General features: G+C 38.5%; 4 protein-coding genes and 1 long non-coding RNA gene across 6 annotated transcripts in view; 3 read left to right on the top strand and 2 right to left on the bottom strand.

The window, feature by feature from the left end:
• Positions 1 to 739: 739 nt before the first annotated feature.
• LOC110054581 (uncharacterized) lies at positions 740 to 12,532 on the top strand. Its single transcript, XM_089296510.1, has 3 exons — positions 740 to 8,467; positions 10,979 to 11,320; positions 11,907 to 12,532. The coding sequence occupies exons 1-3, from the start codon at positions 8,338 to 8,340 to the stop codon at positions 12,290 to 12,292; spliced, it is 858 nt and encodes a 285-aa protein (XP_089152636.1). The 5' UTR covers positions 740 to 8,337; the 3' UTR covers positions 12,293 to 12,532.
• Positions 9,016 to 10,774, bottom strand: LOC149118449 (zinc finger MYM-type protein 2-like). Its single transcript, XM_089296488.1, has 2 exons — positions 10,044 to 10,774; positions 9,016 to 9,958 (listed from the first exon to the last, which is right to left on the bottom strand). Exons 1-2 carry the CDS (start codon positions 10,454 to 10,456, stop codon positions 9,115 to 9,117), a joined length of 1,257 nt encoding a protein of 418 aa, XP_089152614.1. The 5' UTR covers positions 10,457 to 10,774; the 3' UTR covers positions 9,016 to 9,114.
• Positions 12,006 to 16,620, top strand: LOC110054615 (uncharacterized). Of its 2 annotated transcripts, none has more exons than XM_020760964.2 (4): positions 12,006 to 12,134; positions 14,426 to 14,554; positions 14,675 to 14,822; positions 15,614 to 16,620. In XM_020760964.2, exons 2-4 carry the CDS (start codon positions 14,462 to 14,464, stop codon positions 16,528 to 16,530), a joined length of 1,158 nt encoding a protein of 385 aa, XP_020616623.2. In that variant the 5' UTR covers positions 12,006 to 12,134; positions 14,426 to 14,461; the 3' UTR covers positions 16,531 to 16,620. The 2 variants fall into 2 exon arrangements, with proteins under 2 accessions (XP_020616623.2, XP_089152622.1); XM_089296496.1 differs by lacking the exon at positions 12,006 to 12,134 and adding an exon at positions 14,066 to 14,118.
• Positions 12,393 to 24,905, top strand: part of LOC149118447 (uncharacterized) — a 76,023-nt gene continuing 63,510 nt past the window's right edge. Inside the window, exon 1 of the long non-coding RNA XR_016209314.1 lies at positions 12,393 to 12,399. This is a non-coding gene — a long non-coding RNA (uncharacterized LOC149118447). The remainder of the gene's footprint in view (positions 12,400 to 24,905) is intronic.
• Positions 17,190 to 21,398, bottom strand: LOC110054532 (uncharacterized). Its single transcript, XM_020760864.2, has 2 exons — positions 21,300 to 21,398; positions 17,190 to 20,416 (listed from the first exon to the last, which is right to left on the bottom strand). Exon 2 carries the CDS (start codon positions 20,372 to 20,374, stop codon positions 18,248 to 18,250), a length of 2,127 nt encoding a protein of 708 aa, XP_020616523.1. The 5' UTR covers positions 20,375 to 20,416; positions 21,300 to 21,398; the 3' UTR covers positions 17,190 to 18,247.

Raw genomic sequence — 24,905 nt, 5'->3', positions numbered from 1 at the left:
AGACGAGGCGTTTGTCGAACAATGGCTTGTCCGTCAGGGACTAGAGAAACTTGCAGATGTTTTTAAAGGTATTTTTTCTCAATTTTAGATATATCTTCATTACTTGTAAGCATATAAATATAAGCGACAAGGTGAACTATATTTTGTTTATCACAAAACAATCACTGACGTGAACACGACTATTTCGCATTTCGCATTCAAAACTAGCCTGGCATTTTTTAAATCCATGAAAGTGGAATTAAAACACTCACGGTTTGCGAATTCAAATGATGCGATATTCAAGGCAGATCCTGCTAGCTTAAAATGCAATGCATCATCATTTAAAATGTCTTGATTCTTCACAGAAAAGGTAGCCTGCGAATACAGGCGCCTATCATCGCTCGCGGCTGGGGGCACGTCCGCCGCAATCCCAGCTATCCTCTAACAAACTGTTGAAAACAAATAAAAAATTGTAAAGAAATAAACATAATTAGAATCAACTAACACGTACTGTGTTCCTTGAAGTCTTACCGTTGCATTAAAATACTGAACAGTTGGCCGTTTTATTCACTGATTAATTAAAAACTGCAGAGGTGTTGGAAGGCACGATCCCTGGGCGGGGCATTTGGCCTCTTTCTTCGTCCCTACCCCTGGGCATTTAGACAGTTTATGTGTCCCCACTCCGGGGAATTTGGCCATTTTTTTAAAAAAAATGCTAATGCCCGGGGGTTAGCCCGGGGGGGGGGGGGGGGAAGAGGTGGGCACTGCTGGAATTGACTGATGCATAAACATGACCGCCAGGTCAATGTTTAGAACACGTGACTTAGTTTGGCCCTGCGACTAAAGTGTACGCGAGCTCAGGCGAGCTACTCGCGCTCACGCGAGTATGATTACTCCGAGCGGCGTTTACAAAACAACAAGAAAGAAAACAACTCGCCAAACTAGTTGGATACAGTGATTTATTATCGGGTGGTTTGAAATAACTCTACATTCGCGAACACTCCACACACAGCAGGAGAACTCGAATTTTCGTGGCACAGACCAGTGTCTCGTCTCTCTGAAGCATGGAAACCAGTTAGCGGCGCAAGGCTTACTAGAAGAATCAAAATGGTGGAGTCCAGTGTGTCTGGTATCGATATATCTTTTTCTAGTATTTCGTTGTGAAAATGTCGTTCTGGGCATTTGTAATGTGCCAGGTGGAAATAAGTGAAAGCTTGGAAGGTATACCTGGTGGTCTGATCAACCGTTGTAAAAACCTTGTACAAAGATTCGATTCACTGTACAGTATAGACTGCCAGGGTCATCAAAGTTTTCCGGAGTCAGACAAGTAGTTGGTGAAATTTCACAGGAACTGTTCTTACGAAGGAACTTAGCATGCGGTACTCATTGTGGTGTTCACGGATGTTTTGTCTGACTGAGGCAGGAGAGCAACAAATCGATTAGGTCCCTGCAAAGGACTAAGCGACTTTGGAAAGCTTATGCCATTTGCTAAACTCCCATGCCAAAATTGACAGTAGAGATGGCAAAAATATGACAGATAAGTCTACCAGGAGAACCATTTTTATAATTTGGGAAGCATTGTAAAATAAATGTATGTAAATAAGCTAAATTAATTTTAATTTCCGTGTTGTTTGAATAATTTATGGCAAATATGCAAACATTTCAAATTAAATCAAAATATAATAAATTTAAAATTTTTGTCACCGTGAATATATTTTTATAAGTTTTGTTTAATATTTAACAATTAGACCCGTAGCCTGCAAGGGCTACGGGTCAATAGTCCATGAGGCGAGGCCCTTGAGGGCGAAGGATCTAATTGTTTTAGTATCGCCCAACTAGTTGGACAGAAAAGGCAATAATAAAGTTAGCAAATGCAGGTTGAAGAAATATTTATTTGGGAATAAAACGAAAGAAAGGGTCACGCTTGATTGCGCCAATTTCGCTACTCAAGGACTATTACTAATAGTCTTCTAGTAGCGTAGCCAATGAAAATCCAGGATTTGCATTAGTCCACTAGTTGGGTGATAGTAATGGTTTTTATTGTGATATCTTCACTTATATTCTTGCTACCTTGCTGGTATTTATTATTATTCTTTTCTTTTTTTTTTGATTTGCAAAACTCACTTACATCGTACTTACATCGTACTTACATCGTACTTACTCTACTTACAATACGACACTTAATACTTTTTCTACTTACGATACAATACAATACAATGTTTTAATCTACTACTTACACTGGCATGACCTATTATTAATTTCTTACAACTGCAAAACACATTTTGATAAAGATCAATAACTAAAGCTAAAAAAGCAATTCTAAAAAACATACACTACTGACAATTACAACTCAGAAAACGCTACTTGCAAAAAGAAAAAACATTACAATTATAATACGCTACTTATACATACAAAGCTCTTTGTGCTTTTATTTCTTAAAAAGCAGTGATTGCGGAGCAAATGTACCCAGAGTCAAATACAGACAAAATGTACAGTGGATCAAGATACACTGATGGCTGAAAAACAAGGCTTACTAGAATAATGTGCTCAAAAATTCCCACTTTTTGGGAAGAGCACTTTTTGCATTGGCTTCCATATCGTAAATTGATTTCAAATATTGTAGGAAACCTTCTACCTTCGGTGCGGTTTCTTTTCTTTTGCTCATCCAGATATAACTCCTGGCTAGGAGGCAGGAAAAATTAATTTGCCGGTGATTCTTGGAAGAATCCGGCTTTAAACCGAGAGCTACAAGTGGAGCTATTGTGTTATGTTCGGGAGTAATGTGGAGCAAAGCTAGCCTTACGGTTAACTCACGCCAGAAAGAGACCACTTTAGGACAAGGCCAAAAGAGATGAAGTAGTTTCTCCTGTTCTTCATTACAGAAGGAGCAGTTTGGGTTGTCTCTTACTCCAATTTTTGTTAGGAAGTCATTTGTTGCTATTCGTCTATGCAAGAATTTATACTGGAATTCAAGAATTCTCGTACTTTTAGTGTATTTAGAGGCTAGCTGGTAGGCATCCCGCCAGTTAATTGAATCGACATCATTCTGGTGGCAGTCTTTTAGCTATTTCTGTTGATTATGGGTTGGGTGCGTGCATTTTGTGGAAATTAGTTTAGTGTAAACCAGTTTGTTCACACTTCGGCATTTTGTTAATTTTTCCACAAAGCTTTCATAGTTACAATTGTTGATACAGTTTTTTTTACATGTATTCCAAACAGATTTCAGAGCAGACAGAAGTCCGTAATACTTAAGAGGGCAAATATGAAGGCTGTATATGCACTGCATTTCAGCTAATGATAAAAGATTGTTAGAGGCATTTTTCAGATGTTTCACTTTCGTGACGCCCCTGTCAAACCATTCTTGATAGAAGATAGGGCAGTTATCGATTCTTACGAGTGAGTTGTTCCATAAAATTTGTTCAAGAAACTGTTTCTCGGACACTATGTGTTCATCAAAATTGACTTCTGCCCAGATTAACAGAGTCTCCTTTATAAAACAGTTTTTAATCTTGAGATTCTCTATGGTGTCCTTCTTGTTTTGTTTAGTACTGAGTACTGTTGAGACTCCATGTCTCTCTAGCTCTAGATCAAAAAAATGTTTCCATTTCCCCTGATTTTCTTCATCTAAATATTTTTTTTAATCCATGTAGCTTTTAGGGACTTGCTAAAAGACTCACGGTATATCTATCATTTTGAGACCATTAATAATAATCATTAATAATTATATCGCGCTTAATTTTATCTCCTTTCCTATTCCAGAGGAATGAATAGCATAGCTTATTTACTTCTTTGATAGCTTTCACATTTGTATGTAAAGGAGAGAGCACATATACGAGTTGGGAAGCTACTAGACTCTTTAGGACTGTAATTTTTCCAATTAGGATAAGTCTGCGGTATTTCAAGCAACTTAAAACGTTTCGAACCTTATCCAGTTTTTCGTTATAATTTAAGGTTGCTGTTGCCTCTGGATCAATTGAGAACCAGACGCCTAAAGCTTTAACTTTGTATTTAGGCAATTTTAAAATTTCTTCCACGAGTTGATATTCCATCGTTCCCACTATGAAATCCAATCCAAAGGGCTTCTGTTTTTTTATCATTAAGTTTTAAACCAGACGCGTTTTAAGAGAGGCTTTTAGGGATTTCTTTGTGCCGTCAAGTATGAGTGTTTTGTCATCTGCATACTGACTTAATTTAATTTCTCTTCTGTTCACGAAGATGCCTTAAATACTTTTGTTTTCCCGAATTGCCTTGGCTAGCACTTCAACTGACAAAACACTGAAACAATTAAGGTGAGAGAGGACAACCTCGTCTTACACCTATTTGAATTTCAAAGAAATTACTCGCCCAACTGTTGTTCAAAACACAGCTTTCTGGGCGGCAATAAAAAAGATTAAGCAACTTTAAGATGCTACTACCAAAACCAAAATGTTGAAAGGTTTTTCTAATGAAGGACCATTCTATCGTGTCAAAAGCTTTTTCAAAATCAAAAAACAAGAGTAATCCTGGAATATTTTTCTCTTTGGCATAGCAAATGACACTATCGATAAGGCGAATGTTTTCTCCAATAAATCTACCTTTTGTAAAGCCAGTCTGGTCATAATTGATGAGATTAGGAAGAGAAAATTTCAAGCGATTAGCAATTGACTTTGCCACTATTTTGTAGTCGCAGTTCAGGAGGGTTAGAGGTCTCCAGTTTTTGACAAAGAATGGTTCTGCGTCTTTCTTAGGGATGAGTTTGATAATTCCTCTTCTCTGAGTTACTGAGAGTTGTCCAGTTTCATAAGCGTAATTCAGGGCTCTAATAAGCATGGCAGATATATCATTCCAAAATACTTTGTAAAATTCAGCTGGCAAACCGTCAGTCGCAGGGGTCTTTTCTGTTCCCATATCTTTGCGTGCCTCTAGGCATTCTTTTTCGGTAAGTGCTCCTTCACACGCAGTTAGCACATGTTCATGGATAGCGCTTTCATCTTCACGCTCAGAAAAAAAGATGGTATCATTTTGGTCGTATGTCATGCTTTTGGATGAATAGAGAGTTTTGTAGAAAGACACGCATTCAGGCACTTAGCACGGCAGGGCAGGCCTTGCCGAGCCGCACACAAGTCTGAGCACGACTTCGCTTCAAACGGCGTGTTCTTGCTGTGCTTAACTGAATTCATAGCCTGCTGCATCAGCTGCCGTTGCTTCCTAGCATTTAAAATGGTCTTCAGGAAAGCAAACTTCCTCCGATCTCCGGTGCGACTGAATTGAAACGCACTGCTGTTCTTTTTTCGTGCCACTGCCAGGCCAAATTCATTTGAGTTCGGCGCGGCAGTAGCACGGCGTTTGGTATAGGTCTGCGTGTGAAGCGGTAGAACGAAGTTGAGTAAAGATATCTTTGGGCTCAAATTTTCTAAGCTTCTATTTCTGCCCACCTATTTCGCTATTACAGATGAAGCTTAATTCGCCGCAAAACGACCACCCCGAAAATTCCAAACAGAGATCTTAACTAGAACGAACGAGCTCCCATATAAAGCGAACACAAGCTGAAAAATAGAAGCTGGTCGTGAACCAAAGTTTTTAGCTTTAAGGTTTCTTCCTAAGTCTTAGGGTGAAACTCTTTTAAACTTTTGATTTGTGATCTTTGAGACGAATATGCATTAGGGCCGAGTGATCTCTTGCTGTACTTAAAGCTGATCAAGGCTCCATACGGAGATTAGTATTCTGTAAACTGCAGGGTAGGAGAATTTGGCAAAAAGGTGGTAAAAAATGAAACTTTGAATAAATCGGTTAATGTTCTTTCTTTTGTTCAATAAAATAGTCTTAAAAACACGTCAAATAAGACGATGCTTTATTTTTGTGTTCAATGTTTGGCTTACAAATCTGAAACTAATCAAAGTTTATTGGTCTGTATGTAATAAACACCAGCTACAAGTAGATACGTTCACTGAACTGCAATTCAACTCGATTACACGCTTAAGTGTAGCGCTCGAGAACTTTGCGATCGATCGCTTACCTCTCATGCGAAACTTATGTTATGTCCTATACGGTATTATGTTTTTCTTACATGGGAAACATTCAAAAATGTTTATTTTGCGCCGATCGTACGTCATACATTCGTCAAACCTGAAAACTTGGATTTCAAACATTTTCTTGATCAGTAAAATGTCAGAAAATCTCCAAACCTAATTCGAAAACATATATTACGGTTGCAATTGTAATATGTTTGATCGTACACTTCACGAAACCACATGAAACAAACATCTCAGAAAACTACGCTTAAAAAGTCAACCGAATTTTGTCCAAACAACCTTTAAAAACAAATTTAAAAAAGGTTGCTATAGACACGTCAAGTTATGGGACGAAAAAATTGATGATACATGAAAATACATGGAAAATCTACTGCTAATACCGTAATGATTCAATTTAGCGACAGGGCGCTAATTTACTTTTGGTAGCTCGCCAGGTATTTCAACGGTTTTTACATAATAAACAAATATATTTAAGAGGAAATCCGATAGAAAATCGAGCAATATCAGTTTTAAGTAGACAAAAATCTTGTACCAGAATAATTCTAAGTATATTTCAGTCCTTTTTGCATTTTCAAAAAGCTTCACGGATACAAACAGTTTCCTGAAAGAACACCAAAAACAAATTCCCATGGGAACTCGAAGAACTAAATTTCGAAGATCAGAGAAGCTGTGCAAACACAGGTAAAATTTCATCATCAGTTTCATTTCAACAGTACTCTCAAGTGTTTCATAAGAACTTCAAACTTTGTTTTCGACATTTGGTGTTGTTAAAATTATTTCTTTTGAGAAGATATTTGAAACAGTCGCAGAGAAGTTTGCAATACCATGTAAATAATCTTGGTACAAAGTTTTCGTCCACTTGCTACTCGAACTTCTGGCGGATTCCTTGTAATGGGAAGAGCGGAGGATGCAAAAATCCTGCAAGTGCTTTCATCAGCGTTGGCAGCTCGGCCCTCTTAAGCTAGTAAATTTGAATAACATGCTTGTCTCTGCTCACCACTCTCAGTCCTCTCTCTTGAAGTCTTTCTTGTTCTCGCGCATCACTAGATCAACAAAACTGTCCAACTGCCTGTCCAACTAAATAGCAGTACGTGTACGTAAGGTACGTGTGAGTACTAATTTAAATAGTACTAGCTTAGCCTTAGTTGGAATTAAGTGTCTGAGTCTTATGAGAACGCCGATCCTTTAACCTGCCTTCTTACAAATTGAGCTTGTGTGATCACTGAAGTTACAATTGATATCTTTTGTAACACCTAAGAGCCTGCAAGTTTAGTGATCGAGATCTCTATTATTGATGAAAGGGGGTCAAAGTGGAGCTAACACAACACATTAGAAGGAAGACGAAATAATTAAGCTTTGTTAGGAATGAAGAAGATAACAGCAAGTCATACGAGCCTTGTAACAATGCGCTTCCTTCTCGGCTGATACGAGGTCAAGGTTGCAAACAAATTGTCAAGCCTTACGGTGAACATAGAACAGCCATACCACCGAAGTATTAAGATAACAATGAAGACAGTATATATTGCATGTGTTCATAAAATGTTGTTTTAGTGTCTTGAGATTTAAAGCTTTGTTAGGAATAAAGAAGATAGCGGCAAGTCAAACGAGCCTTGTAACAATGCGCTTCCTTCTGGGCTGATACGAGGTCATGGTTGCAAACAAATTGTCAAGCCTTACGGTGGAAATAGAACAGCCATACCACCTAAGTATTAAGATCAGAATGAAGACAGTATATATTGCCTGTGTTCCTAATATGTTGTTTTAGAGCCTCGAGATTCAAGTTTTACAATGAGCTCAAACTACATTGTTAAACAGAAATATTTGTTCCGCCAATTTTTTGCTCCACGTTGACCCCTTGTCATAATAATGGTGGAAACATGAAATATCGGTTATTGCAAAACCAGAGTTTCATACAGGAGAACACTAATTTTTTTTTTGTTCAATTAGTTTTCATTGCATAGTTAACGTGCCTGCAACGAGAGATCCCTCCATTATAAGTATTAATTTGATGAAAGAGAGTCAAAGTGTTGATCAGGAACAGAAACGAAACTCAAAAACTAAGAAGCTATCAAAGTTGGAGTTATTTTAGAATCGCAGGTACTCATGGTCGTTAAGCTACTTATCTTTCGATCGACAGGAATAAAGAGGCTAACAGCAATTCAAACGTTCAGCGATGTATCAGTGTTCCCAGTTCCTCGTCAGCTGATACAAGTTCAAGGGTCAATGTACCAGAAATGCAACAGTCAAACGGAAGTTAAGCTCGCTATAATATAAGTAACCTTGCCGTCATAGTAATTTCAAACCCACCTGAGTTTTAGGGCCGCAACGTAGTAATCGAAGCTTGAAAATGTCGCGGTTTGGTGCATCTTTTACAACCGTTATTTGCCTCTTTGTTATCCTAACTGGACAAAGCTCAGCGCTACTAACATTTTATCAGCAGTATCCGTGGCAACACATCTTGTATCCTAATTTTCAAGGTAATTACAAAGGTTTTATTGCGTCTGCGAACGTTGTTTATACTTGTGCTGAAACTTATGCGCTGGTGAAAATCAGCTTTTAGAACTACAGTATTCCCAGTACATCTGAACTTAAAACAGTGATTTGCATGACCACACTTGTTATCGCATTATTGTGACAACAAAGGAGTGATTCCCTTATTCCTTTAAAAATTGTCCTCGGTCTATTATTATAGATTAACCGCTACCCTTTTCATTATTTTATCATGCTGAATTTCCCTGTAACCAGAAAAAAAATGAACATTTGTATCATTGACCAGCATGTGGGTTAATATTTCTCGCGATAATCACGGGTTAACAGATGAAGAATATAATATACACTGAAGACAAAAAAATATAATAACGGCAGATTGGATGGAAAAATTCCCTTTCCTTCTCAAACTCATTAATTATTCATGAGCTGATGACCCAATCAGCTCGCATCAATTGGGTCAGGTGCATGTATGTTGATACCCAATGAACATACCGATCAAGACACGGTAGATTAGTTCAAAAACTGATCAAGACACTGATCAAGAAACTTGAATTTTAATCAGTCTTAATTATAATTCTAAATACAGCATTTTTCCCGCTTAAATCATTGCTTACAACAACAATACAGCAACATATTATTCCTTCTTAGACATCGTTACATTAATTGTACAGTTTTTGAATTTTCCTTTCTGGAAAACAACATCCGTTAAAGATTGATCCTGTTTCTCTGTGGTAAAACATGTAGTTGTACTAACAACACTTGGACCTAGGATCTTTGAAACTTTAGACACATTTTCTTCTGTAGGCTTTTCGTACTGCAACAATGCATTAGAACGATGCCCCGACCTTTCGCGAATCAATTTTTCTTCAACCCCAGAATTGAACAGGGAGGAAACACAAGTAACGCGCAAACTGTGAGCGGTTTTGCGTTTAAAGCCTGCCGCGTCGCACATGTCAGGCAAAATCTTGTTCAAGCTGTTGATGCCTACGGGCGCTTTATCGAATGCGAACCTAGTTTTTGATGGCTTAAAGTAAAATGCAGTAACTTCCTTTGCACGAGTCTCAACTAACCCTACATACAATCTGAATATCTCAACAAGGCACGGCTCGTGCTTTTCCTCAATAGAATGACAAACGTGCTTGACCACTCGCGGCACATACTTTAGATCACAAAGACCTCCATGATAAGTTTTAGAGGCATTTTCTTCAAACTTAATAAAATTTGGACCAATTTCAAAGTTGTTTACAACAATATTTCTGTGATCTCCCCCCCGCAACCCAAAAGCTTTTCCGTTGTAGAAATAGATCGTGTTCAATAACGACTTAGCTGATGTAGTTCCCAGCAATTTCTTTTGCCAGAATACTGCTTCTTCTTGCTCGCTCACAAACTCCTTTTCCTCTTTCTTACACTTAATGTGAAGCCCTTCTCGAACGCCATTCTTCATCTCGGCATCTAAGCAACGTCGGAAAAGGACAAACCTTCAAAAAATAACGCACAAAATTAAAGTCCTGAAACAGTGCATTTTAAATTACTAACCAATTCGCTCTAAAAGTTGTCAAGTACCTTTTGTCACTAGCGTCCAGAGGATTCAAAGCTTCTGATCCATTTTTCTCCTCCAAATAACGCTTGAGGGCACAAATGATACCATAAACAGACTTCGGAGGGTATCTTTCACCGGACTTTTTAGCTACCTCCATCACAAATTTTGACAACCAATAGTTCAGCGACAGAGTGTCCATTCCAGCAATATCTACACTCACAGCGGTAACATTGTGTAAATCGTAGTCCTTGAAGAGACCGCCACAATCTAATACCGGAACTTTAACCTCTCTCAACCTCTGCCATTCGGCAAAAATGTTCACAGCCCACTTGTTTTTATACTTAGTTGAAACTGGAACAGCATCATTCACCAAAACATTTTCTTGAGAAGAGGTTTTTGGACCTCGAAAACGTTCTGATCTCCACTCGATCTCCATCACGCGGCATAATGTTAATTTATTAAAAATTCAACCTTTAAAACTTGCCCACATGGCCGCATATAAAAGATTCATTTCATTTACCATATGAATAAAAAACAGACAATAGCCTATTGAGCACGCCTACTAATTACCTATTCTTCGAAAAAAATTCTCATGCTACTTTGAGAAGCCAGCTCAAAAACTCGTGCTTCGTTTTTCATCACGGGTTCCAAACACCTCGAAACAATAAAAGCACTCCGCCTTCGGCGTCGTGCTTTCATCTGTTTCTCGGTGTTTGGAACCCCTGATGAAAAACTCGCACTCGTTTTTGATCTATTACTTCCAAAACACGGGGTCCAAACATCTAGAGGCACAAGTAGCCACTCAGTAATGTCCATAACGCCCTCCGTTTCCACTGCTCTTCCCTGCATGGGAACCTTGGGTAAAGGATGCAGTCCCAACCCTCGTTTCCATAAAAAGCTAGGAGAACGAGGGTTGACGCAGTCCATCTGTTTTACGTCTTTATTATTGTTCTTACAGTTAATGATCGAATCATAGCCCGTTGGACGAATAATCTTTATTACGCTGGTAAAGTGTCATCAACTGGAACTGGGTTGATACGCATTTTGTTTGACGACGGTAACACGATCACCCACAGAGACACCGATATTTCAGCTGTAATTGCTGATACAGTGCCCCATCAAGTGGACATCGGTGACCACGTCGTGACGACTTGGAAAGGAGGTCACATATACTACATTGGTTATGTATCTGACAAGGATTCTAACAACCGCTTCAAGGTCACCTTTGATGACAACAACGAGGATTTTTACACCACCAGTCAGTTAAGAATATTCCTGGATCATTTCTCTGCTCATGAAGGTTAGTAAGAGAGTCATCCCTCTCCGCGAGCTAAACGTCATTAACAGCAATCCTATCTACTTGCCTTGCATCATAAATGCTGCAGTTTGACTGCATGGGATATTACCATAACCGGGACTAATTGCCAAATTGTACTCAGTGGAGGACCATTCTTCATTTGAGGAAGGGTGTGGGTGATATGATAAAGGCGTGAATTATTTCGAACCCTTTCATGCACCAGGAAATGTTTTTTTATCAGTACATATGTATGCATGACACTTTTTCCCCTCTGTAGCATGCTTTTTTTGGCTCACTAAAGAGGGTGAATCTTTTTTTTTTTCGGCAGTGGTTGTGTGCATGAATTTTTTTATTGGTACAGGTATGTTAGTAGGATATTTTTTCCAACTCCCCCTCAAAAGTCAACTGTTGTTACTCAGGCTTTCAAAACAAAAGGCGTGACGTATATCTTCTACATTTTAAGTACTACTCCACGCAAAATCTCTTTTTTAAGGATAAATACCAAATAAAACAAAATATTTTGCTAGGCATTAATTACTTTTGCATTTTTCATCGTCGGTTAATATTCTCTTTTTGTTCATTCCCGCAGTGGGCGCCAGAGTGTTTGCACGCTGGACAAATGGTCTTTATTATCGGGGATTTGTCACAAGGACCTCTTCCACAACTGTGTTCATCAACTATGACGATGGCAACACCATCACTCTACAGAAGAAGGACGCAGCGGCGGTAATACTCGACAAACTTCCCTGCTACAAAGACGTCCAGGCTGGTCAGCGTGTAATTGGTTTCTTGCCAGGAAAAACCAGATTCTACCCAGGTGATGTAGTGTACAAAAGGAATTTCTGCAGCTCTAGCTGTTACCAGAAAGCTGTATACCGTGTGTTGTTTGATGACCATGATGAGGATAGGGACGAGCGAGTGCAAGATTTCCACCAGATTCGTCTAATCCCATGTTCATCAAGCGTCCAGGGGTAGCCACAGGCAGACAACCGTCAAGATATCAGTAGAGATAGTTTGAATCATTTATGCTTGTCAGTGAAAAATTATATATTGTAGCTAAGCTTTTCACAGATGGAACCAATAGAAGTATGTCTTAAATTGTTGCTTTAGCAAGATGAACCGTTGCTTAAGTCATTCCCATAATTTGGTCAAAATTTGAATTTATATAGAGCATGGCTGATGACCTGCTACTTTTAATAAATACTCAGATACGAATATTGTATAACGTTTATAGCTTTGGATGAGCGAGCAGAAGAGGACTGATATAATAACGATATTTCAATTTTGTACTTGCTTCCAATTGAAGCAGACCGATAACGAAATAGGCCCGCCTTGTAGCTTGAATCATGAAGTCGTGAAAACAAAGTGAAATTCCTGTATTTCAGACATTTCAGGACCGTATTTCGTTGAGCGGGATGTAACCTTCAATTTCCTCATATTCAGTTTATTTAAAATCAGATGTGGTGACTTTCTGGCACATGCCCCATTTCCAAGCAATGACGTCATAATTTACACGCCATGATTATTTACATAAGCATTTCTGAATAGGAAATAAGGGGGTTAGAGGCTTAATTCGCTTCTCCAAACCTCTTCACCATTCTCGAAAATTCCCCCCTCTATCCTACCTCCCGTCCAAAAAAAAAAAAAAACTGAGCAAGTTAAACATCAACATCACAATCACATCAACTCATTTCATTCTTTTGTCTTATGAAACAATCGAAAGCGAACCGATGACTCTTCGGAGAAATTTAAATTTATCGGTTAGTCGTGAAAACGTAGCGATGGAGGTGATATTTCCCATCAGAATCACTTTTGCATGTTCTGATTCCCATGCTTTACTATACCCTCTTTCATTGTTTGTGAGCTAGCTGGATCGCGTTAGACAACTCGTGGGGGTACCAAGAATACCCTATCCTTCAGCCCGAATAATAAATTCGATGGTTAATAGTAAATTCGACATTTTCTGTGTGAATCAGCTTCCATGAAATGTGGGCATCAGTCATTATGTTTGGGCAAAATGTAGTCCTTTCTTGAATGAACTACATTAGCTCTACTACAAAGCTAAAGAGGTACTTCATGCATGCTCACTACCGTTTGCACATACATATCCGCTAAACCTTGAAACTGTCCCTTAACCAGAGTTTCCTTCTCCAATAACTAACCGGAATAACTGTCAATTGGTTTCCTTCGTAATTAATTGCAAATCAGTGCTCACAACATTCAAAAGAAGGGAGCCCCCACGCTAATTCAGTACAACAAAAGAAAAGAACACCACGCTTATTATTGACAGACAAACTGAAACAAAGATAACGCACGCCAACAACAGAATTATTTAATCAGTCAAATAGATATAAAATATCTTTGTTCCTACAAAAAAAGTGTCACCTCACCAGAACAGAAATATAAGAAATTGATTGTAATAATGTGTTGAGACTCGAAATTATCTTAGACACAAATACACTGTAGTAACTGAGACAAAACTTATGTATGTCTTTAATTTCTTCATAAATGTCTCAGACCCTCAGTTTATTTTAGATGGAAAGTTATTTTGTTCCAATAATAGGTAGCGAGAGCAAGCAGCAAAATAATTTTGATAAATTAAAAAAGAGTAGTAAAATAGTGTATGTTTTTGCATAGATAAGGACAGGAAACTAAACAAAACCGATTGTCACTGGGTAACACAGTTTCGAGTATTCTTAAATTTCAATTTGCCATTAAAGAAATCCTATTCTTCTTTACACCCTCTAGGTCTTTGACAATAACGTATCTTAAAGCTTTGTTTCCCTGTCATAAACATTCAGGTCTGTACTACCAGCCATCCGTCGTTAATTACTGAAACAGGAAAAATTACTAACACGATCATGAAATAATTAACATCTAGGAAGAAAACCTGTCAGTATGTTTAACATTTATTTCGTGAATTTTTCTGTAATTAATAGTCGTTCATCTTGATCATCATTAATCGAGGCAATTAAAAGAAACTGAAATTTATTTCCTCGCAGTATCGCGTACATTTATATGGCCTTCCGTACGTTCAGCACCTGAGTGAACTTCATCATGGTCTCTAAGTATAAGCAGCTTATAATTGTTTTTATTGTAATCTCACAGGCAAAAGCCTTTGAAAACAACGAGTTTTGTCAGAAGATGGCAATCAAACATTGTACGGCTCATTTGAGAGACATATTTCAAGATCTCGAAGAAAAGAGGTGGAACTCTGAAAGGTGCAGTGAGTTCCAGGTAATGATGGAAAGAAAGTGAAGCTTTCTTTTACTTTGTTTTCTAGCTAGTCGAAATATTTGTCACACGGATCAAAAACGAATCGTACTTCCTTTTGTTTTCTTTTTTCCCTAATTTCAGGAGGTTATCAACTGTTTGTCAGTTCCTTGTTGTCCTGGGGACCTGCTTGCATCGTTTCGTTCTCTGTTGTTAGTCACGGCAAGTTTAATAGAAAAAAGCAGCTTGTGTGTGGGACTGAAATACAATGAATTAAAGAGATACGTAACAGGTAAAGTACTTTTTTCCTTTAAAGGCGTTACGTAGCGGAGAGAAGCTTTGAGTTAGGACCTAAACAACAGCTGCGAGTCTATAGTAAAGTATTTGAATACTCAAATGAATAAAATCGGATCGGTCCTGGCGAAATCTTTTTACATACCTTCAATAGAAACCCTGCATCCCCCTTCTATACCCTCGGAATAAAAGTTTGCAAGAAAGTTTGAATGGCGCACCCTGTTCGACTTCCAAAATAACAGCCTTTCCTACCTTTTCTATACTTAGACTTCGACTAATTCCCCACCCTTTTAGAGCGGTCTTCACTTGAGTGTCAAACGTACTTGGTTTTCCATTACTAGGCTACACGATTGGTTTAAAAATCACGCGCCACTTTTTCATCCAATCAGACGTAAAACCAAAACAAATCGAGTCTGCTCACGCACGTTTTCCCGCACTTCGGATCAGAATGATGCATATAGTTCGAGTTTGGTCGGGTCACTAGGATGTCTATGTCCTTCGTGATTTTTTAGAGTGATTACTTGCGTTTGGTTCTACAACACTCAATTGAAAGCTACTCTACATCCCCCAGACTGATAAGGGTACTCCTTATCAGCTGGGTGCAGCCTCCTTGATCCGTTATAGGAGTAAATGGTCCCTTCTCAACGGTTATATAACTGTGACTTTTAGCCACCTTGCTTTATCCAGTTTTCTTTACAGGAACTTTCACTCCCCTTAACTAGTAAATACAGGACACATGGCCATTAGATATCAGGTCAGTTGTTCTTATCACTTAAATGAACTTTGCAGGGGACCCGATGTACTGCAATGGCACCAAAGATTATTACGATGAATGTGAGCGACATTGTATGTGCTACGATGGAGAACTTTTGTTCTGCCATCGGGTCAGAAAAGAATTCACACACATGAATTTTGAAGAACGACGACGATTTGTGAAAGCGATGAGAACTGGTGCAACAAACCCTATTTACAGAGACGAATATAGAAGAATATGCAAAATTCATTCAAAGATGCCCACCAAACTTCTTCATCACATGCCTCAGATATTTCTCCCTTGGCACAGATGGTATTTGCTGGAATTTGAAAATTTTCTTCGTCAAATTGACTGTCGAGTGACAATTCCTTACTGGGACTGGAGCAAGGATGCAAAGCATTGGGCCAGAGCGACTGAGATAGGCGATATTTGGAATCCAGGCCTTCACGGTCTAGGAGGCGACGGAGATATGCCTAATGGCTGCGTCAGAAATGGGCCTTTTAAGGAAAGAATTTTTGTCATACCTGAAACGAATGGGGAAGGATGTTTGCAAAGAAATTTCAATCTTTCATGCCCTCTTCCAAGTAAAGCAACGGTACAGAAGATGATAAACGATGAAAATTTCACCGCTTTTGAAATCTTTATTCGCAATACAATTCATCCGACTTTTCATGATTGTGTCGGTGGCCACATGCTAAAACACCAAACTGCTTCTTTCACTCCTGAGTTTTGGATCCATCATAGCTTTATAGATAAACTCTGGACAGATTGGCAGATGAAGAGAGACAACCACACTTTTGAGTATTTCACTGACGTTGCCTTTGAGATGCCACTAAGTGGTCTGTTTCCATGGGAACTGCTCGATAATCACAACTTACCCGCCGGGATTAGAATTACCTATGAACAGCCAGGAAATCACGTTCAAGACTTTCGGCTAAACAATTTTGTATGAAAACTACATGCATGCGATCAAGTGTTCAAATCATGAATGAAAATATGACATAAAAACACGGCATGATTAAAAGGGAAAGAAATGACAGAGTTCCAAGTTTTTTTTGTTTTTTTTTTGCAATTCAACGCAAACAAGCTGCCCCTTTTCGTCCTGGGAAAAGCACCCTATTTTGGATTTTCTCTATCATTTATCTGCTTTAACAGGCCATACTCTCCTGAGTTTTGTCGTCAACACCCATTTTTGTCTTTTTCTATTTCATGATCTCGATACATTTGATTGTACGGATGCTCGGTATAGATTCTTTATGGTTTCTTCTCTGGAGATGCAGAATATAGCCCAATGTTCTACCGCTATTCAATATTCCGAATAACAAAAAATATGTGCAATAGTTTAGCTTAAACCGTTTCTAATAACAGCTTGCCTCACATCTTACAGAATATCGTAAATGCTCTTAACTCGCGCCGAGGAAAATAAAAAGTATACTGTGGGAATAATGCTTCATACCCATTGCAAGCCCAGAATACCGAAACATCATTTATTATTCATAGTAACTGAAAAAGCGATAAATGCTGTGAAAAGCGCTTTATATTAGTTGACTGACATGGGTTACGGCCTTTCCAAGTCAGATTTATTAAACTGACAACAAGTACTACACAAGATAAAAACACACGTTTATTATCATTGCACTCGTTCTTTAGACCACGCCAGTATATACAGGTAAACTCATTAATTAACCTACACAAAAAATTAATGTGGAGACTTGAAATAACTTGGTACAATATTTCTGGCAAACGTTGAAACGTCGAAAAATAAAACTCAATATGAGTTGCTCAATTTAATAATAAAGATACAAAAATGCTGAGTTTATTTTTTGGCAAAACCTAGTCTGCCTCTACTCAGTAACTTCTACTAAACCTATCAAAAACCATTGGCTTTAAATGTCCACACATTTACTAAACTGAAGTAAAGATTTAAAAGTAGTATGATGACCCAGTTCATACTAGAGACAACTGTTTTATCTTTTCTATATTCTATACCTGAAAAACAAGAATCCTGAACGATGCACATTCACATTCAGGTTTAAATCGACCCACTATCAAGAAAATACACTAATTTTATTTAGTAAAATTCTACTAGTATACTAATGCAAATGCTGTACTCTGATTGGCTGAGCCATTGCACATTATCGGCCATTAGTGTGCAGTGGCTTGGTTTGGTCCAAAAAATTGCAACGTTTCCTCGCGTCCCCGAAGTTTTGAAAGGACATTTAGAAACAAATGGATAATCAAATAGCTGACTCGGAAGACTAAAAGGAGGGAAATTTCGGTTTCTTGAATTAAAAAGCTCGAAATTTTTGACAGAAACCGATAAGCGCGCGTACACAACTGCAAATGTTGTTAAATAGTAGCATTACTAGTCCTAACAACGTAATTCTTTGGTTTTTTGATAGATGGAAAACACTCTGACAAACAGTTCTCATCTGAACCTTTTGTCTTGGCGAGAGTAGAATTCTTTGGCTCATTTTATTGATAGAACTACCTTATGCCTTATTCCACCTTCTTTTGCTAAGCGTTGCCTTCACCCTTTCGATTGCCTGATTTGTATACTAGAAATGATCATTGAACCGAGCCAGAAATACAGTAACGAAAAAATAACAAAACGAAATTGTTTCTTTCCTGAGTCGATGTTATCATAATTTTGTCTTACTTTCTCTTGCTCAATCCTCGATTTCCAGTTTTTCTTCTTCGTTTTCACACTGTTTTATGTATTTATCAATGGATCCTTTGATTTTTTCTGACTTCTTTATTTTATCCCAACCCTTAAATTTCTCACTTTTGATCAATCCATTAAATAGTATTCCTGTAAGTTTTCCGCTCAGCAGTACAGCGCCAGCCTCTACCAGTGTCGAAGAATTGAATACCTCACCAAAGAAAACAATGATTGCTAAAGCCAGCATTGAGATACTTGAAATTATTAGCATATTGGCAAGCATAGCGAATATCTCTGGTTCAATGGGTAAAACATCCTTGCAAATATACCAGAACAACGTTTCTGGAATAGTTTTACGGATAATTTCTGCATTTGGTAGAGAATTGATTTTCTTTTTGCAATACTTGAAAATTATCTTTTTCATTTCTTTGAATCTCTTTTGAAACGTATTGTAGCAAAGAGAAATATTGCTAACAAAGACAAAACCAAAAGCCACATAGGGAGTTGTTTTTTTCGCGTTTATAATCAACCCCACTACGACAAAACCAAACATTCTGATATAAAAACTGCAGCATACGGTCACCGCGAGACTAAAATAAATCAACCATGCTAAAAACAATGGCAAACAATAACAAAAACTTGATTTTGTCAGGTTTCTCTTAAGAGATGCGTAAATAATCTGTATGAGAGTGGTAAAAGGTGACCAACGAATGACATCAGTTGCAAGTAATAATATTACACTCAGCAGTAAAACGGGAACTTCTACAACTATCAAAACAATTAAGGCAAGCACAGTTAGTAAAATACGAAAAATAACAAAAGCAGTTGACAAAAAAGAAAATAACATTAGAAATAAAATTTTTCTGCTTTCTAGCGACTTTTTTTTCAGATATTCTATGGCGCGGTAAGACCTTGTAGTGACAGATTTGCCTGGTTCAGGATTCTCACGATTTGGTTGTGTTAGGCGAATGAATCCTTTATAACAGTAATTGAGATGCAGTTCACGGAAGACGTTCAGGTTTTTAAAAACTTTCGTGGAAATCTCCCGTTCAATTTCTTCTGATGCGTACGCTGTGAAAAAGATGAAAATAGCAGGCAATATAATGAAAAATATGATTACAGGTATTAAACAATAAAGCTTACTACTTCTAATATCAAAAACATAATAAAACAAGGAATTCTCTGGAAAAGCATTTTTCGCGTCTGCTTCTTTGAGATAGTCCAAAAAGAAGGCGTAATTTAAGACGAGAACGATGTAAGCGTAGAAAAGAATACGAAAATAATAGGACCTAACCATGTGCTCGACAATGTTTTGCTTCCGATCCTCTTTACGGACACGAAAATGTTTAAGAAGCTTTCTGAAAAGCGCATTGCAACTAATCGGACTTAAGTCGTCAACTGGAATTTCGTTCTTATGATTTTCCGTATCGTCCGCAGATTGTTTTTCAAGCCAAGATATAACAGCCGGCCAAAAGAAAAACAAAACTATAATTCCAAAAGTGAGCACGTGATAAAATAACATGTACCATCTGTTGTATTGCACTGGAAGATCACACTGCACAACAGTTTTATTTCCGCTTTGTTCTTGCTTGCAGCAATGGTATTGGAGATTTCCTCCGAACCAAGAGGCTAGCCAGTTGATATCCCTTTTAACAACTGAAAAGCACACGACATCTTCCGAGAGTGAGGGATCAGTTGAAGCATCTGTTATGTTCTCCAGGAGTGTTGTAGCAACCATAATGTCTTTGCAAGAAGAGGTCAGGTTTGCAGCACAGCCTCGTGGTTCATCACTCAACGTCACTTTAATATTCCTGACTTGATTCTTTAAAAGACCGAGTGATAAGACCTGGTACTGGTACGAAAAATACAGCATCGGTTCTTCAACGCCTCGTGCCCAGATCCATCTGTTGGGAAGGAACCTGTCGCTTGACTGTAGTGGGTTGTAACTTTCATTGCCGACATTTAAATGAAGATAGACCATTCTAACGCCATCTTCAGAAGACTTTGATTGAAATTCAGCAGTAAGGTCGTTTCCATCAAGCAGGAGCTTACACTGATCAGTGCAAGTCTCGTTAGCTCCCAGAGTTGATTTTAACAGCCAGAACACCAGGAACAGAACCGCTTTGACTTCCATCAATGTAACTGGTAAGTAACTGTGCTTGGTAAGGAACAATTTCTACAAAGAAATGAAGTGTTTTACATTGTTTACTTGAGAACTAAACTGAAGTCTTTGGTAAAAGGTCATTTCTCTTCCTCAAAGAAGTCTCAAGACTATTTGTCTTTCTCAAAATTCGTTATTAAAGTAGATAGTCACTTCGCCATCACTATGATCATATCACTGCAGCACTATCTAATATCTACAAGCTTTACTTCTGTTTACCGTAGTAAAGGGAAAAAGGAGAATAAAGAGGGCAATATTAGCCGCGATCCCCACATACCCAACAAATCATCTTGCGCCGATTTCTACAGCCTTTACTGCTGTTTACCGTATTAGAGGGAAAAACGAGAATAAAGAACTATTATCAACAGTGACTCCTACACACCCGGCAATATCATTTTGTGCCGATTTCAACAGCCGTAGAGTTGCCTACAAGTGGAGCTGCGAAAGCTGAGCTGGAAACGAAAAACAAATTCGAAAAGCTCAAAACCCGAGTGCCACGGTATATTACCTACAACCGAGTAGACAATGACAATGCAAGTTTATGCTTGTTAATCGCTGCCATCAAGCCTGGTGAAACTGAAGTATATAGGTCTTTGGAACGTTTGATACGTATGGAAACTTTGTTGATTACTGTGGTAGCTGTGCACACCTCAAAAGAAACAACTTTATGCTCAAAACCTTCTCAAATTTCTTTTGTCCATCTTAACTGCCCTCAGTCTTGGGCTGTCGACATAAAATGGAATAAAATCCCATCAGTCGTGAAATTAGGCGCCCTCTGAGGGCGGGAGATGACTGGCATTTCAGGCTAGTCTAGTCATAGCCGAATTGACGACCAAAACTTGTCGCCCAATACGAACTACTGCATATATATATTGAAAAATAACTAAACAAAACTTACGGAATCCGGATAGTGTCGTCGGAGTCAAACTGAAACTCAACTCAAACGCGTCTCCAAATCGCGATTTAGTCACTGCCTGTTCGATGGCTCAAGATGACTGAGAAACTCGAGATATGCAGGAGGTATATAAACCTCATGCAGTCCAAAGGTAATTACACTGGAATGTTCATCCGGTCACCGCGAATGCGGTAAAAGCATCTCAACTAGAACAAAAAGAATGACTTGACACCGGAAAACAGGATTTAGGCTACACTGGCGGGTTCTCTCTCGTCAAGTGCAAGGAATGATCTTCCGGTACCATTATACACTTGTACCTTTTCTGTGACCTAGCGAGGTGGATACACTCCATTAACAACTTTATGAAGGCAAATCAAGCGAATCAAAACAGGAACGCGTCAGTAGAGCTAACCAAATATCTCTCAAATGAAACGTTGGACAAAACATGGAAACGTGTAGTTCTCAGAACGCAAAAAATGGCCAGAAAATTCGTTTATAGGGGCCATAGAAACCAACCTGCCTGTATATATGTTGAGGCGAAAATTTAGCGTTATGATATACACTAATGATGGAACTGAAGAACTTAAGTACAACTTATTTGTTCTTTGTTGTTTGTATGTATTTGAACATTCTGAAACGAACAAACCGGCGAAACGCACGTCCGAAAATTTTACTTTCCGCGTAACGAGAAATAAGCTCCGTCACTTAATTTGGCTGATTAAACTAAAACCGCGTGCCGTTAAGTATCAGAGTCCTGGCTTCCCTTGATACGCCGCACATGACGTACCCAGGCCATGGTTTTTCCTGACACGCCGCAACGTACGTATCAGGAACATGGCACTCTTCGACACGTCACGTTTCTTGACACATCACGTTCTGATCTCGGACTCGCCGAGTGTCGAGGAATTTCACGGCCACGTAAATTCAACGAAATTACTCATTTCACGCAGTGAAAACTACCGAGCGAAAAACAACTCTTAGCACTGTTCACGCTTTTTCAGTAGTGAGGCAAACAGAAAGGCATAGGAGCTTGAAAAATAGGAGGCACAAAGAAACTGGATGCGTGTTTACAGAAGTGTGCAAAGTAAGCTTAATGTTGAACTTGTTGTGAACGATCATGTCCGCTTTCCACAGGCAACGAAAAAAAATCCCAAGAAACTCTACGATCACTTGGTAATATTTTGCTTGCACTAATAATAACTGAGTTGCGTAAACTTTTGCTCTTTCGGAGGCCGCTGTTTTTTTCACTTTTTAATTAGGTAAAAACAAAACGATTAATCGACTTTTAGAAATCGCCCCTGTTTCTTTTCTTTTGACTTACGCCGCCTGCTTTGGACGCGACAAACAAAGAAACGAAGCGTCGTGCACAGTGACCGCTTTTTCTCTTGCCTGATATTATCACAACGATAAACTAAGTCAAAAAATTTATGAAGGCCAAATTTATTAACACATAGAAATATATTACATCAATCACTCCTCCTCAACTTCCGTTCTTGTCCCGGCCGTTTAAGTTTAAGTTTAAGTTTAAGTTTAAGTTTAATAATACTTTTGTCATGCTAGTACAAGTAAATAAATCATTTTATCTTTTGCCAAGTTAAAGCGATATAAAAGCGAACATTGCCAATCAAACTTGTAAGCTAATGCTTATTCCAAACGTCGTGCTACTGCAGTGACGAACTCAAATGAATTTGGCCCAGTAGTGGTATGACAACTTAAGAACGGCAGTGGTTTCAAACGTCGAATTTAATTCAGTCGCCGAGGATGGGACGAAGTTTGCCTTGCTTAAGACCATTTTAAATGATAGAAAGCAACGGCAGCTGGTACAGGCTACGAATTCAGTTCGGCCCTGCAAGAGCACGTCGTTTGAAGCCAAGTCGCGACACGGCAAGGCCTGCTGTGCTAAGTAATTCAGCTTGCCGAACTGAATGGTTTCAAACGTCACACACACACTTTATTATTTTCAATTTATATTTTACAAAAAAAGGGCATGCCCGCAACTAGCAAAGGCTAATCTAGGCGGACCATGCTTTAATAGCGGATTACAAAAATATACGTTGTGCAACTGTCGTGCTTAAGTCAAATTAAGTTCTTGAATTTAGTTCGGCAGGGCAGTGGTACGACGTTTGGAATAGGCCTAAAGCTCTTACTTTATTCAGGGATGAGAGTCTGGCCGATACTCATACAGCCGGTCAAGTGTCCCTTTGGGCTCCCCCGGTGGAAATTGATCTTGTGATAACAAAAATTACACTTCTCACTCCTCTAAGGTAGTTAATTTGTCATGTCGACAATTTTTCCGATGAGCACAAGTTTTCTCGCTAAGCTTCGGAAAAGAACTCGGCGCTTCTAATAACAAAAGGGCTATTGTTCAGGTTTAACAAAAGGGCTATTGTTTATGTTAAATCACCAAAACGGACCCACTACAATAGACCATTTCTTGATACGGGGGTAGTTATCGATGGTTGGTTGGGTTCAGTGATTTTCAAAGAGATGTCCGTTTCCGTTCAAAACTCGCATGGTTGTAAACTCATGGTTGTAAACATGCGAAAGAAAGCCGACTTCTTGAGTGTTCTCTTTTTTAAGTTTTAAGTTTTGAACCCAATCGAACTCAATGCATGAAATTGCGTTCGATTAAGTTCGACAACCTAACTCAATCGAACAAAGGTCTTGTTAAATGGTCTGAAAAACACATTGCCTTCTTGTGCTGAAGTGACTCGAGACCCTAGTTTTACAAAAATCAAGAGTTCAAAAGTCAAGCGTTCGATTGAGTTCGATTGTCCAATTTTTTTGTGCGTGTGTGGGTTCCATTTCGTTCGATTGCCGAACTCAATCGAACTCAATCCATGGATCTTTCTGTATAGCAAGGTTGATACACTCCACTAGTTTTAAACAACTTTATAGAGACAAATCAGGCGAATCAAAACAGGAACACATTACAGGTAACCTCTTCTATTTGGTGCTCCGGCAGAGAAAAATTGCAACAGCAAATGAAACCGTTGGACAAAACTTGGAAACGATTTTCTCAGAATGTATAAAATAGGCAGAAAATTCGTTAACATGGCCACTGCAGTTAACCTGTGCATCGAACAATACCTCCATCTGACTGAACTGTACATTAGTTTGTTTATAGTATACATAAAGCCGATAAAATGTGGGGCAAACAAGAATTTTAATGTGACGTTCTGTACGTTCGATTCTTTGAATAGTTCAGTGTTTGCTTCCTATTCAATGGTTAGTTTTTTTTTTGTTTCTTTTTTCCTGCAAAGTAAGGTGACCGAAGGACACCGCAAGAAATTATTCACCTTTTTCAAAACAGCATGCAGAGTTTGGAGAAAATAGTACATTTCTAAAGCACAAGCTTCCATCTCTAATTTAAAACGTTTCCGAAAGGTGATCAAAGTAGCTTTCCGTGCAGCATTCAAAGCTCATGATAGCCAAAGTATGATGGAATTTTATAATCTTCCGGTCAATAAAAATAGACTATTCCCTTCTATTCCTGTGACGTAAGCAAGTTGGAGACACAACTTGAGTAGATGAATTGAGAAAATCAAAGAGGAACATAGCACTTCAGGCACCGTGAGGATCGGTTGATATTCAAACAGTGATAATAAG

The sequence above is a fragment of the Orbicella faveolata genome, unplaced genomic scaffold (assembly GCF_042242905.1).
Source record: "Orbicella faveolata isolate gen_17 unplaced genomic scaffold, um_ofav_v1 contig_1, whole genome shotgun sequence".
NCBI classification, from domain to species: Eukaryota; Metazoa; Cnidaria; class Anthozoa; order Scleractinia; family Merulinidae; genus Orbicella; species Orbicella faveolata.
The sequence above is the reverse complement of the archived record's forward strand: the minus strand, read 5'-3'. Positions and strand labels throughout refer to the sequence as shown.

Coding starts and splice junctions, on each gene's coding strand:
- LOC110054581 (XM_089296510.1), top strand. CDS start 8,338: ATGTCGCGGTTTGGTGCATCTTTTACAACCGTTATTTGCCTCTTTGTT. Junction 8,468..10,978: donor CTTGTATCCTAATTTTCAAG/GTAATTACAAAG, acceptor TTGTTCTTACAG/TTAATGATCGAATCATAGCC. Junction 11,321..11,906: donor TCATTTCTCTGCTCATGAAG/GTTAGTAAGAGA, acceptor TCATTCCCGCAG/TGGGCGCCAGAGTGTTTGCA.
- LOC149118449 (XM_089296488.1), bottom strand. CDS start 10,456: ATGGAGATCGAGTGGAGATCAGAACGTTTTCGAGGTCCAAAAACCTCT. Junction 9,959..10,043: donor CTGGACGCTAGTGACAAAAG/GTACTTGACAAC, acceptor TATTTTTTGAAG/GTTTGTCCTTTTCCGACGTT.
- LOC110054615 (XM_020760964.2), top strand. CDS start 14,462: ATGGCAATCAAACATTGTACGGCTCATTTGAGAGACATATTTCAAGAT. Junction 14,555..14,674: donor AAAGGTGCAGTGAGTTCCAG/GTAATGATGGAA, acceptor CCCTAATTTCAG/GAGGTTATCAACTGTTTGTC. Junction 14,823..15,613: donor ATTAAAGAGATACGTAACAG/GTAAAGTACTTT, acceptor TGAACTTTGCAG/GGGACCCGATGTACTGCAAT.
- LOC110054532 (XM_020760864.2), bottom strand. CDS start 20,374: ATGGAAGTCAAAGCGGTTCTGTTCCTGGTGTTCTGGCTGTTAAAATCA.